This window comes from Bacillus rossius, chromosome 3, assembly GCF_032445375.1.
Source record: "Bacillus rossius redtenbacheri isolate Brsri chromosome 3, Brsri_v3, whole genome shotgun sequence".
Lineage (NCBI taxonomy): Eukaryota > Metazoa > Arthropoda > Insecta > Phasmatodea > Bacillidae > Bacillus > Bacillus rossius.
The window spans coordinates 62,040,956-62,055,308 of NC_086332.1; the positions used below are offsets into that span (position 1 = coordinate 62,040,956).

The 14,353-nt window shown below is 34.0% G+C and overlaps 1 protein-coding gene across 3 annotated transcripts in view; it reads right to left on the reverse strand.

The window, feature by feature from the left end:
- Positions 1-4,566: 4,566 nt before the first annotated feature.
- Positions 4,567-14,353, reverse strand: part of LOC134530783 (TBC1 domain family member 9) — an 89,455-nt gene continuing 79,668 nt past the window's right edge. For all 3 annotated transcript variants that reach the window (XM_063365973.1, XM_063365972.1, XM_063365971.1), the window contains exon 23: positions 4,567-10,247. In XM_063365973.1, the coding sequence (XP_063222043.1) occupies positions 10,171-10,247 (77 nt within the window). In that variant the 3' untranslated portion in view covers positions 4,567-10,170. The remainder of the gene's footprint in view (positions 10,248-14,353) is intronic.

Genomic DNA, 14,353 nt, shown 5'->3' on the forward strand with positions numbered 1-14,353 from the left:
TACATTCGTGAATGTTCGCATACTCCACTTTTATTTAAGAACTCATTTAATAAGGAAGTAATTAAAGGTTTTTCTTTTGAAAAGTCTTAAAAGAACATTTATTACAAGGAATTTTGTATGTCCTAAAGGAAATAAACTGATATTTTTTTTATTTTCATCTGCTATTAAAACTTAGTTTAAACTTAGACAAGATTACAATAGCGAATAAATTCTCCCATGCTGCGTCCTTTTCTTTGCTCGAAACAGCATCCGTCCTCTTATTTTCTATTATATTTTTATGCCTCTCAACTAGGCTCAACACCTTCATTTTCTCATCAGAAGAAAAGTTTTGCGTTTTCATTCACTTTGTTTCAAACATTTTCACACTACTTTGCAACGACCATATAGCTACTACTTTCCGTGAAAATACACTAACATCGTACCATCCAATTACAGCGAAATTAATAAACATTCAGATATTTGTTTACTGTTTAGTAAAAATATTTAATTGGCTTATGTATGTCACGTGACAACAAGTTCGAAGTACCAACCTGAAAACTATTAGTACTTATATCTGTACGAACCCTCGCTCTATGGCAAGCCAGTCCCTAACTAAGCAACCCCTACATAAGTGAATGTGACGATGGTGAAAACCAATTTCGTGAGAATTGACTTTAAGGAACGCCTAAACTTAAGCAGTCCTTTGCTGAGGGGGTGTTTAGGAGGCGTTGGTGAAAACGGCCATAAATATTGAATTCCATTCTTTTGAAGCTTGCTTTAGACCATACAGTTTTCTCTTTAGCTTGACTTGAACACCTTCAGGAGGGTGCATGTAAATATCATTCTTCAGTATTCCATACAAAAAGGCATTCTTAACATCTAAGTGATGTGGATCACTTTGTTCATTGCTGGTGGCAGCTAAGTCCAGCATATACTGCGCTTGCATACTCATACGAAAGTACACTTCACTCTATGGCCACGCATAAATTCTCTTTAGTATTTCTGTTGAAATGTATTCTGACAATGAGCAGCAATTATAAGACTCGTGTTCTCGCTCTTCTGAGTCAATCAGCCTTACATAACTATTGTGAACATGGCAGGTGCATTTTCAAAATTCGCTATTCCCTTGAATAGAGCCCAAATCTGCATAACGACCTTTTTAACACGTAAGCATAACAGTTCTTACATATGTTACGTAAACTTAATATTAAGTATTCACCCTCAACATCTATCACGTCAGGAAAATAAAGTCCAGATTGGGTTAAAAATCATCTTATACGGCCAACTACTGACTAGCTCAACAACACAGTCACCATAAACACTCCTGGTTAAGTCCAAATGTCATGCCCGCTAAACGTAAAGTCATGTTGTGTCCTTAACAGTCCCGTCAATGGCTAAGTCCAGTCCGGACTTAAAAATTTTTTTTACTCTCCTCGTTCAGTAATCAGCACCTGAAAAATCTCTTTATCGCCCGCAGTATGGGAAATTTTCTATCACCAGCAGCTGGACTTAAACTCTCACTGACATACCATTTTTCGATGTGGAGTTGAGGTCGGGCAGTGTAACGTCGTGGTGACTAGTTAAGAGCTTCGGATGGCGTAGCGATGGCGTTCTTCTGGGTGGCTGCCCTTGGCGACAGAGCTTCGGCAAGCGCCCAACAACTCTCGCTGCTGAGAGAGTCCCTCTGCAAGGTTTATATACTCGTCCAGGCGGCCAACCAGACCACCCAGAATATTCTATCTTCTGGTAGCAGCAATGGCCGCCTTCTGGGATGAATTCATAACCGGAAACAGTTGGCAGCAACCTTTATTTGTTTTTCTTATTTCCCCTCGCATGCCGCCTTGCAGGTCGCCTTGACTGTAGGCTTCCTCGCAGACACGCGAGTATCGCAGGGTGCCTGCTCCACACATGGGTTCAAGGTTATAATGTCAAACCTTCATGGTCCAAAAGCTATTTTCAGAACCTTACAAGTGATATGTTTTTTGGAATCTCGTCCCATGCTTCGGCCAACCACCTTACGACATGTAGCGTGTCGAATTTTTTTTACAGTGATTCTGTGGTGATCTTTATCATTAATCGCTGATATTAACTAATCCTTTATCCTTTAGCACTTCATGGCTGCCCTGGTCAATTGCTGACTGCGTTATTGCAAGTCAAGTTGGTGACTTTTCCCTTGCTTCTCGTATATCCTGGTACACCAGCTTCATCCTTGACGGAAGATTTTTTTGTATATAGCATCTCATATTTAAACCAGTCTAATTTGTAGCTGTACAATTTCTCTCTAGAGATTCTCTAGTTTTAAATAAGCTTTAAAAGTTAGTCTTTGAACAAAGGTATTGAGTATTTATCATTGTTTTACTTATGGTAATCTGGCAAATTTTGAACCGCTTTACTCTGTGATCTGTCTTATCACTGGCAGTGAATTCTGAATCTTCTTGTGGTTGTTGCATGAATTGCAATGACTGTACTGTAATATCGGTTTTAGAAGCAGGCAAGTCTTTCGATGTTACGTGATGCCACAAAAATAAAGCTTCCTCAACTTCTTTTACTCTCATTTCACTTCCACTAGTTTGGGCAGGGTAGCCACCCAACCAGAAAAATCGGGAAACCTTGAATTAGTCGGGAATTTTTTTTGGAGCCAGGAAAACCGTGTGAACCCCATGAATTTTTAAAAGCCATCAGGAATTGTTTGTTAGTCTAGCAAGCTGAAAAAAGCTGCCTACGAACAGCATCACTTATGCCATTTTTGAGTGCTGTTCACAGCTTAGTTAAAAAACTGCATGTCGTGCCTACAAACTGCATTACGTTTGTGCCATTTTTTATTGCTGTGTACTGGTGAACCTCCCAGCGCAGCGTATGTGAGGAATATGTCCTGCGTTAAGATAATAACTGTGGATTGCCTGTGTTTAGCCGAAGGGGGAGGAAGTCGCTACTCATTTTCTTTTCTTTCTTCTCCCTTTTTTATATCTTAACATATTTTAACTGGCATGACAGAAAAAAAAACTATTACTTTAATGTTTGCTCTAAAAGACTGGAGGCTCTATTGCAGAATAAAACCAATAAATTATGTTGCACATGGAAGAAACTAGACTAGCAGATGGTGCCGTAGGACAAGTGTATGATGCAGCGATAAATGTACGAGGAAGTTCAAGCCGTTAAAATCACAAATCTCTTGCTGCAAGCAGCACATAATGCACGTGCACGATATGTGGATATCATGGAGAAAAAAAATAAAAATGGATTAAATGCAATTAAATGCAGTGAGAGAGAACAAACAACATGCTAGTGAGATGAGGGAGTTAAATACAGAAAAGTGAAGCTGATAAAGAGGTAGAATTGATGAGCACAAAGCATTGTCAAATGACTATATGTAATAATAGTAGTTTCGCAAACTTGTAATTTATGAGCAAAATATTTTCTTGAACAATATGTTGTGTGTATTCAAGTTATATACAACTGCAGATTCTATTGGAAGTGAGTGACTGAAATATTTATTTTAAAATTCTGTATTGTGAAATGTAAAATTATGAAAACTGTGAGAAATATTTGGATGCTTTAAGGCTTACTTTTCAAAATCAAATTTTTTGAAAATGGAGCTCATCAGTTGTAAAAGTTGGCTTGTCCCAAAATATATTTAACAATTATCATAACTCTTCAATTTATTAATTTTTTACTAAAGAATTTAAGCTGATTTTATTTGCTCCTAATATCTTCTTGGAATATTTTATATCTATGAATGTGTACAGTGACAAGAAGAGATTAAAAACAAGAGAGAATTCTTATGGTTGTTTAGTTTTAGCTTGTTAAATATATTAATTACCCAACTTTTTTTTCTTCAGGGGAATTCTTTTTTAAATAATGGAAGGCAAAACCTGGAATTTTGAAATTCAGAGCCTTTAAAACCTGAAGAAATAGATTTTACCATTACCCCATTGTCCAGTCACTTTATAGCACATAGTTTCTTTCTCATAGTCACTAAAACCATTTTTTGTTTATTTGTTTATTTTACATTTGAATAGTCACCTAGAATATGGATCTAACCCACACATTCACATTGTAAAAAAAAAACCTTGCTACAGTTAGATCTGTTTTCACTGGAATGCCAACTTTTCAAGAGCAACAAAAATTTCACACATAGGAATTGGGCTTTGTACATTAGTTGCATACATCACTATTCAACATAAAAGACAATTTTCACATTTTTGTCGGTTAGATCTCTGTTTGGGGTAACTATTCGGTTATTAATTTAAAAAAAAATATTGGAGCACACGAAGCAACAATTCACATTGACGAACACATGCTGTACTTGATATCCAATACATAGATAACTGACAAAAATGTAGAGCAGGTAGTAGGGTGGGGGAAATGCTTACTCTGCATGTCTCAACTTGTGTTATACAGACAGCACATATGATGATTGTAGCAGATATCTGTTTGCAACACCTAAGCAAAGGAAATTATTCCTCATTTCATCATGGAGGATTTTTTTTTTTTTTAACTAGGCCAGATGGCCTAGAGTTCTGGTGTAAATAGCTCTGCCTGTTTACACAAGAGAATGGAAGCAAAATAAAAATTTTTGAATGTTGGTAAGTTCAAATATTTATTCACCAGAAATACAACAGATATGGCTTCATAACATAATGAATTATTTCAATACATTCAAACATCAGTACGAAAACCTCTCAAAATAGTTATGGTTATAAGGTTATTGTGAACAAACACACATCAAGCATGGCGTAACAAACACAAGGTGGGACGAAGTGTCTTACAATGCCATTAGAAATATAAATAAAACAATGCAGTAGAACTTGTCTAAGTCGAACTTGTACATTTAAATATTGTAGGTTTAAAAGTTTTTGCTGATCCCTTAATTTTCTATTTAGTCCATATAATAATTTTAATTTTATTGTGATATTTTTAAGTAAAATGCTCTTAATGATTAGTAAAACAAGCTGAATTACTGCAGATACCGGCAGTTATACTCCCACACTAATCTCGAGCTAAACACAACTCTTCCAGGATGCTACAGTAAGGCCTGTTGACATAGTTTTACCTTGTCAGTCCAAAAATTCTCTGATCAGGCACTTTGTGCTTTTTCTACCATAACCTATCAGTTCATTCTGTTTTTTTTTGTTATGTTTTAACTTGTGTGTTACGTTTCATTATGGTCATGTAAGAGGACGGCAGTGTCGAGTCGCTATCTTAGGCTGGGTCTATAAACATTTTAAGAAACACAAGAAAACTACAGTAGTTTATGAAATATATCACAAGACATCGCCAGTCTTACAACTTGAAACTGTAAAACTGAAGAAAAAAAATTTTCTCTACGTGGTTTTTTTTCTTCATAGTTAATGTATTTCATGAAAACGTGTGAAATTCTTTATAATTTGATTAATGGGCATCATTTGATTTCACTGTGCAAGAGGAATGTCAGTGAAAACATGATGCATGTGATAAAAATAAAATCATAGCCTTCTACACACATTATGTCTGCAACTTTAAAAGTTTTCGGAACACTTCACTTCAATTATAGAAGGCAACACAAGCCAAAATACAAGTAATTAATAGCTGACCAATGCTTGCATTGCATTTTTGCATCTTGCATAATATATAAATGGCAGTTTGAATAAATAGTTGTTTAACTTTTAGCGTCTCACATAGTTTATTAACCCCAGCCTTAACCTGTGTATGCAACTTTGTCAGAGAAAAATGCCTTCATTAAAGGTGTACAATAGGAGCTAAAAAAAATTCTAAATTGCCGAGAATTTTGGGATTTTTCCACACTGTCTATTACCTAAACAAAAAGGATAAATTTTTTATATGGTACATTTAAGTAGGAAAGATAATGAATAAAACAAGAGAACCAGAATATTTTAGAGTGAATAAGTATATGTTGTGAAATGATTAAAGCAATGTGTGCTGTAAAAAAATCCTTACATTTAAAGTATAAAAGAGAGTTAAAAGGATGCCAAGATGAGAATGAGTAGTATTCAACACCATATTCAAAAACATATTATGACAGTGTACAAAAAACAAAGTTATACTAAATGAAAGTGAAAAACTTTCCTTTAAGTACGTTAATGGTTAATCTACCTGATGTGGCTGTAGAGTCGGTTATGTTCAAAGGCTTCTTCCATCACCCATCCGTCAATTGTGCGGTAGTGTAACTGACTTGGGGGGGGGGGGGGGGGAGGAGAATATAACCCCCCTCCCCCAAGAAATCTTAAAAAAAATCTATCATTCCTACCAAAAAGAGGAACAAATTTTATAACACGTGGGAGTTCTGTCTCCCTCCTCCCTGACAAAAGAAATTTTGTGTATGCTCCTGTGACTGTCAACTTAGTTATATATTTCTTGATGTTTGTCACATTCCAATCTTTAACTTTTTTTTACCCAGAGACAATGGTATTTTTTTCAAGTCTACTTCAGACAAAACTCTTTCAAGAATGAGCACTGCAGTGTCAATAAACTCTGTAAGAATCTATTAATACCTATTGTAGGAACAAATATGGATTGTTCTGAAAAATCGCATAAGCTGATGACAGAATTCTTTTCTTAATCCAAACTTTTAGTTAGTACAGATTAATTCCTCAGTCCCTTTAGGTTCGAACTTAGCAAGTTCAACAGTACTTGATAATTACAAATGCACATTATGTACACAAATGCTTTGGCAACAAGTGCTTCCATCTACGTATATACATGACTATTGTAAGTGAATAATATAAATTTAACCCATATAATAGACTACAAAACAGTGCATGCAGTTTTTGTAACATTCCATTAATATTACAAATAAAACATTAAAAATGTAATGTTACCTTAATGCAGCTCTTATTGTTAAATATTTGTACAAAGATACATAAGAATTTAACCTGGAGCTACAAAAGCAATTATTTTTGCCAGTACTCCAACATAGAATGTCTAATGAGAAATATACATGGAATTTTTGTGAGTTAAATGTCTAATGAGAAATATACATGGAATTTTTGTGAGTTATAATTACACTGCAGTTTCACAAATTAGGTACCATTAGTTGATTTTCATGTACGTGTCAGTAAAACATACAAATTTTTGAATGGAGTATGAACAAAATTTAAATGTGGTACAAGTGTTTATATGTATTTCGTTGAGACCATTTCCTGAGTCTACACAGATTTTTATGCTAAAAACCTGAGTTCACATTTTTAGTTTTACACCATAACTGCAGTGAAAAACAAAACAAAAAACTGTCCTAAAGTAATTTTTTCTACATTACACTGTCCACCAGGTTGCTGGGCAACGTAAGATACACATTCTATACAAAAATAATACATGAGTTATACTAACTTTAACATCTCACCAGTATCAAAACTTGGGCCTCTTATAATACTCCTAGTAACTTCTCTCCAAGCATCAGCTACAGAAAATATTGTATTTTCCACACATACGTATGCTATAAAACATTAAAAACCATCTCCCTTACTCGCTCCTCAGTCTCAATAAATTGCAATGTTTATTTTTTACAAAAGTTTAAAAAAAATTAGTAGGGTTGTGTGAATACAATTATATTTTAATGATTGAGAATGAAAGAAAAAAAATTAATGTTCCTGAAAATAAAATAAAGACATAATTTTAGATAAGCTTAATATTTTTCAATTTATAACAAAAATCACCGGTTTTTCAGAAAATTGTTCATTATGCACTGTCACATATAGATGAACTTAAAATATACCTAGTACCACATTAATATTCATACAGTTCTTGTAAGAGGGTGTATATACTATTAACTCCAAACATTAAGGGTAATTCAAGGGAAGGTGACGTGAATAACACGAATAATTACATTTGAAATATGTCAATGTTAAATGTAGTCAAAGTACTGTATGTTGTCCTGAAAAGAGGTAGCAATTCACCTTCCTCCTGTAACATGTTGTCCTTTAAAGAATTAGTGGGTTTCGCAAGATATTGAATGACACAATTTTTAAAATGTGTGTGTGTGGGGGGGGGGGGGGGAGGGGGATGACAAGAGTCATGTCGACCTCGAAGATGACCACTGAAGGATCTAGTCGAAATGTTGCCCGGGGTAAAATGTCCCAAAGGATTATGTACTTATGTGACCATACTTCCAAACGTGGTACCCAGGGCACATGCTCCTACATCAGGCCCCGGTTGTGTTGGGCACAGCCTGTGGGCTCGGCTATCAACTCAATATGAAACAAAGAGCGTCAGGATCTAATTTTTTCTGATAACAACCATATGCCATATGCAGATGGCAGAAAAGTTCTGCCGAGATGGAAACTCTGACATGTAATGTACAAAGTGCACAACTGTTGCTCTTCTTATTTTTCACCATCAGTTCTCACTTGATATGCCATAGGCTTTCAAATAACGTGTTTATTCAATATACCCAGCGTTAACTAGAACCTAGATGCTATGAAGGTACTAATTAAGTTAAGTTTTAAAATCCATTTATTAATTTTTGTTTAATATTTTATTTTGATTTTCAACATGTTTTGTTTGTTCTTGACAGGTTACTTATTACCAGGTAGGAGATTTTTTTTAAATTTTTTCCCATAAACAAAATATGTGTGTGTGTGTATATATAAAAAATAGCATCAGAGTATTAAATGGTATTTCACTTAACTGACAGTGGATGAATGCATAGCATGTTGCATAAATAATAATAATAAAAAAACCTCCAAACATCTCAAAATTATGGAATACACTCAAAGATATTCAAAATACTGTCCTTTAATTTAAAAGTACTAGCAAATATATCTAGATGGAATAAAAGTTATTTCCTAATAAATAAAAAAAATTTTAAAAATGGAAAACTTTTACATACCACATGTCAATCTCACTCTCACTAAAACTTGCAAGCAAAATATCTACAATAACAACATTGGGTGCATTCACCATGCAAAGTGTTGCAGCAGTGCATTATCCTGTTCTGCATCGCTTCTGCAACAGTTGCAGCGGAAAAATACTCTCCGCAACACTAAGTTTGTTTTACTTGCAGTCTCTTATTGGCCTTTTAACTCTTGGGAGTGCCCTTACGTTTTTTACTTGCCGTGCGAGGGCAAGTTGTCTGCTGGGGTCATCTACTTCTGTGTTGTTCGTAATGTTCAGTTTAATGTGGTTTTTATGAATAGTGATGATTGTATGTTTATATATGATGGTATTTTGAATAAAATATTTTTACTTAAAATGTATTTCTTTGATTACGACAGGATATTTGGAGTATATTCTTATTTACGACCTTATGTTTAAACACATACTACATAATTTGATTGAGCTCTCATCATTTGTGGCAGGATATTAGGTTTTGCTTTCAGACAAATCTTAATTCGCAGTTGCATTTTTTAAGACTTCTGTTTTTGTGCGAAGTAAAAAAAAAATAAACCTCAGTTGTTTTCTTTGCACAAATCCTAGGGAGCAAAAGATATAGCAAGTAAAGCAAACCCAAATGACGTACTCTAACCACAATAACTTAAAATGTAATACATAGTATTCTAATAATTAAATAATGAATAATGACTGAAATAAAAATTTTTTTTATGATAGCTGAACAATTTCCAGGGTTATGTGAGCATGTCTGCATAGAACTGCTATTAATTTGGCACGTAGGTATGTTATGAAAAATGTGTTTTTGAATGTAAAGTGTGTAAAATTATCTGTATTGCAGACTCCAACCACAGTATGAAACATTTAAAAATCATTTTAACATTATAAATTTATATAAAACCAAAAGGAATTAATTAAATATCCCATACTAAAAATAATACTGCTAGTACAGCGATTTATTTAGCAGAACCTACAGCACTGCGGCATTTGCCCTCAGAATGTGCTCATTGTGATGCAAGAAAACATAGGTACATGTATGTCAAAATACATGATCAAAATTGGTAAATACTTACGAACCACAGCGAGCCATATCATCCCCAGCTGGAAATACATATGAGAAACCTGAAAAAATTCTACTTAAAAACATACAAACAAAAACTTGTTTTGCAAACTACTCTTCAAAATGCTAACGAACCATACAGCAAAAGTTTTATCATCACAGTCTTGTCTTCTACTGGCAAGAAATGTTAACCAATGGGTTATCATTTCAATACTACAAATATGTTTACAGAGTTGATATACAATTATTAGATACCAGCAGCCCATTGGCAATGTTATGCGCACTTTACTTCAGCAACGAAGAGATGATTATGCCACAGACTCTACTGCGGCTGTCGCTGGGGTCGGGTCATGTAGCGGGACGTAGAAAACAGATCTCGAAGTGCCTGCAATACCAATGAAGTCCACAAGTGACATCAGCTAGTCATACAAACATGATTTTCTTATATCTAACTAGAGAAAAGATAAAACTGAAATAATACTAGCATGTCAATACACCATACAGTACCACAATGCAACTAAAATCATGAAAAAAATCAGCATTTTTAATAAAAACTTAAATTACAAAAAAAAAAAAATTGTTTTAATACATTCAATTAAAGTAAATTATTTAGCATAACATTACTACTGTATAAATTAGAAAGAAAAAGATGTTTGCATCTGCTATCTTTAAAGGACACGATGGACATTTCGGTGCAAGGTGCAATTTTTTTTGGAAGGTTTGGATTGTGAGCCTATCAGGTGGTAACATTATGGTGCTCCTAGTGATGCAAGTGGTAGTTATATAATTATATATTTCATACAAACTGTTTGTTTAAAGTGAGAAATATGAGGACTCCTGAAGCTATTATGGTGGTATGCAATAAATATGGAGAGTATTATTTAACACAAAATCAGCAAACTTCCACAATAAAACCATCCAAAATAGTGCTTTGACAGATGTGTGTGTGGTGTGGGTCCGGAAACCACAATTTTGGAGGTTAAATAAAAACTGAATGACATTTATTTTCAAACTCTTTTTCTTGTAGTTTTACACCTTCTTCTGCAATAATTATTGCTGCCGTACTTTAAATGATTTCCGTTGAATAGGATTCATATTTTAGCATTTTTTTACAATCTCGCCTTGCACACAATTAGCTTGGCCTACACCAGTCACATTCTGTGTGTGATATCTTCTTCCATATAAATGTCTACCACAGTCTAAATGAAAGGCCATATCAAAGGTTTCTTGAAATATTTTATCGCAGCTTGTTTGAAACCATTCATCATGTGATACAAGTTTAACTCTCTATTACAGTATGACATTGGTACATTTTTCAAACTGACACATATTTGTCAATTTATTTAAATTTTTCTGAGTAGTTCTGTCCTAGACATATTTATTGCAAATTATTATATTGCAAAAGTGCATCATGTATCAGTCAAAATGACACTGTTTTGGTGAAATACGTATACTATGAAACATTTAAGTGTCATATATAAAGAAAAATATGCTATCTTTATGAATAAACAGAATTAATAAAAAAAACAAAAAAAACACTGATTTCTTCCTTTCTTAAAATGATATTGGCCTGAAAAAGAACCATAAAGTCTTGTCTCTACCAATTAGCCAAATGCAAGTTTTAAGTGAATATTGTTTTTATAATTTGTTCAAATACTTCAAAATTTGGTAATTTTTCTAATTCAAACCCAATGTTATTAAAGTAACTGGTAAATACATACATAGCTCTTCCTTAAGTCATTAATATTATTACTGTACTGTTTTAGCACTGGCATGAGGTAGATCTAAGAAATAAGCAAATTTTCTGCGATGCAGTCAAGTATTTTACTTGATTTAAGAAGTCTCTTGTGTAAGACAGAACCAATTCTTCAAGTTCACATAGCCTATAAAAATAGCTTTTTCCATACTCCTTGGAAATATTACTCTGCCACCTTAATTTAAGAAGTACTAAATGATGTGCCCATTCTTTGCTATAGGCAGAAAATTTTCACATTGTTCAATATACATGAAGGATGCATAATATAATTTGTTAGTGCTACTCTATGACCTATAGTAAACATATGTTAGCTATTTAACCATTTTGTATTTAGATATACAATGATCAGTAACTCAGATAATTTTAGAATTCATTGTTAGCCTATGAAACTACATCTGAGGCCATACAAACAATTAAGTATTTACACTACACTGAATAACTCATGTTTTGATTCAAAAATTTGTAAAAAAAAAAAAATGTATATTATAAATATTCCCCGTGACGTTCCAAGGACATTGTTTTTAACCAAATACTTGGTAAGTGTAACGTTATGTTGTCTTATGTCTCCTCCATTTTGGAAGTAACAACCTTACATTGCTTTTTTTTTATAGAATATTTTGATGTTAATTATACTGCATTATTTTGTGCAGTGGGTCCCAGATTCCACATGGTTCTACACACTCTCCAGTAGCTTTGCTTCCGATGATTTACTGCACCTTCCCATTATCGGGCTGAGGATGTCTCTCCATGACACGGTTTCCAGAACATCTACCCAGCTACTGGTTTGAAGGGACACATCTAAATTTATTTGGTGATGATATTAACTGTACTGAAAAATTCTGATCCGGTATCTCTAAGTCGACAAACTAGTCACTAATTTCTTACAATAAACAAATTATGTACAAGGTACCTTTTTTTTATGTTTCACTACAGTTTTTGATAATGTTGTCTGATCTGTTTTTTATAACCAAATAAGAATTGCTATGTAAAATAATAGTAAAGTATAGTTTATTAAACTTAAAGTCGATTTTGTTTTTTGTTTTTCTAGCTTTTATTTACGGTCATTATATAGACTCCGAACCACGTAACTAAATTACATTTGTAACTGGTCCCTCAACCTCTGTCTTAGAACTCAGCACGCATCCAAGATACTATTAACCCATTAAAATAACAGGGGGAGTTACAGTGCGATAAAGTAAACTGGCAGCAGAGTAAAGCATGTGGTATGTCTGCAGATGTAGACACTTCATCCATCTTACCAACATCAGAGCTCAATACCACCAATTTGTGAAAGAAATTTTCTTGGCGGTACTGAAGTTCTAAGTTTGAGTTGGGCTATTGCATATGGATGGGGAATATTTATTGTCGCGGTGACAGCCACGTGGGCAAGATGCCACCCATCGAGCAGCGACTTGTGACACGCATAGCGCTGCTTGTCGTCCAGCAACACACGGTCACTTACTCAGTGTGATGCGCGACACGAGCGTGGCCAATCTATTTATTGCACCCAAGTAGGGCACTGGCCAGTTTACGTATGTTCGACATTATTAAAACAGAACGTATTTTAAAAAATTCAGTCTACCTATTTTATTTTTTTAAATTTCTGAAACATCACAAACACATTTTGCTTTAGAGAAATGTATAATGAATCATGGCAATAAAATATGAGCTAATTTGGTTTCTCTTAGCATACATAACTTCACATTTTTTTTATGAAAATGTATAATTATCAATGTCATACTATATATATTAATAATTAATAATACTTGAATAGCGAGATAAAAATAACATCTCGCTGTGATATTACAGTTCCAGATTAATTTTCACCTGAAACATTGTACTATCATAATGATGGTTGTTCACACCGAGGAACCACTTATTCTGTTGTTTTAAGTCACAACTGATAATTGTGCAGAATAAAAAAAAAATATTAAAAACCTACATACGACATTTAAAATGCAGGTGCATACACTATGCAATGACAACACTTGTGCAAGTATATAATGCAAATCAAGAAAAAAAAATTCTGTTATAAATAAAAATGCCTGCTTCAGGTGATGTACTGGTATTATGCCCCTGTATTCATCTCACTACTGAGAAAAAACATTTAGCAAATATTTATGATAATTCTTGTTTTGAGTTACACTATAGTAACTTCTTACGACCTTGACAAACTGAAAACTATACTGCACACATTTTTGATGAACTCAGGCATTTCTGGAAACATTTTAGTTGATAAAACTTTTCGCTCCGGGTCCAAACTGCATAAAGTAGCACTGCTCCTAGCCACCCAAAATTATCTACCCAATCCTGAGCACTTGATGTGACATGTGACTCCTGATAGCAATTTGAAATGCAGCTAGCTAGGGGAGGAGTGGGGGGAGTGATGCACTTTTTTCCTTTTTTTTTTTTTTATGTATTTTTAAATTAAAACTACAAATACTTTACGGTGCCAAACTCAGCCTCACCAGACACATTGTTAACTAGTCTCTCATGCCTGCCGATGACACACAAGCAAATTATCGCAGGAACCTTGTACAACATGCACCACTCTTTACAAGAGCTAATTTTGGAAGAAAATAATTAACAATTATTCACATGTTATGAAGGTTAGTACAAGGCATACGGTATAAATCAAACAGCTAGCAAGTAGCAAAACTCTTTGCTGACACCTGTACACAGGGCTGTGAAATTATTCAAAATTTGATTCAGGTGAAAAAATAGTACCTATGTAA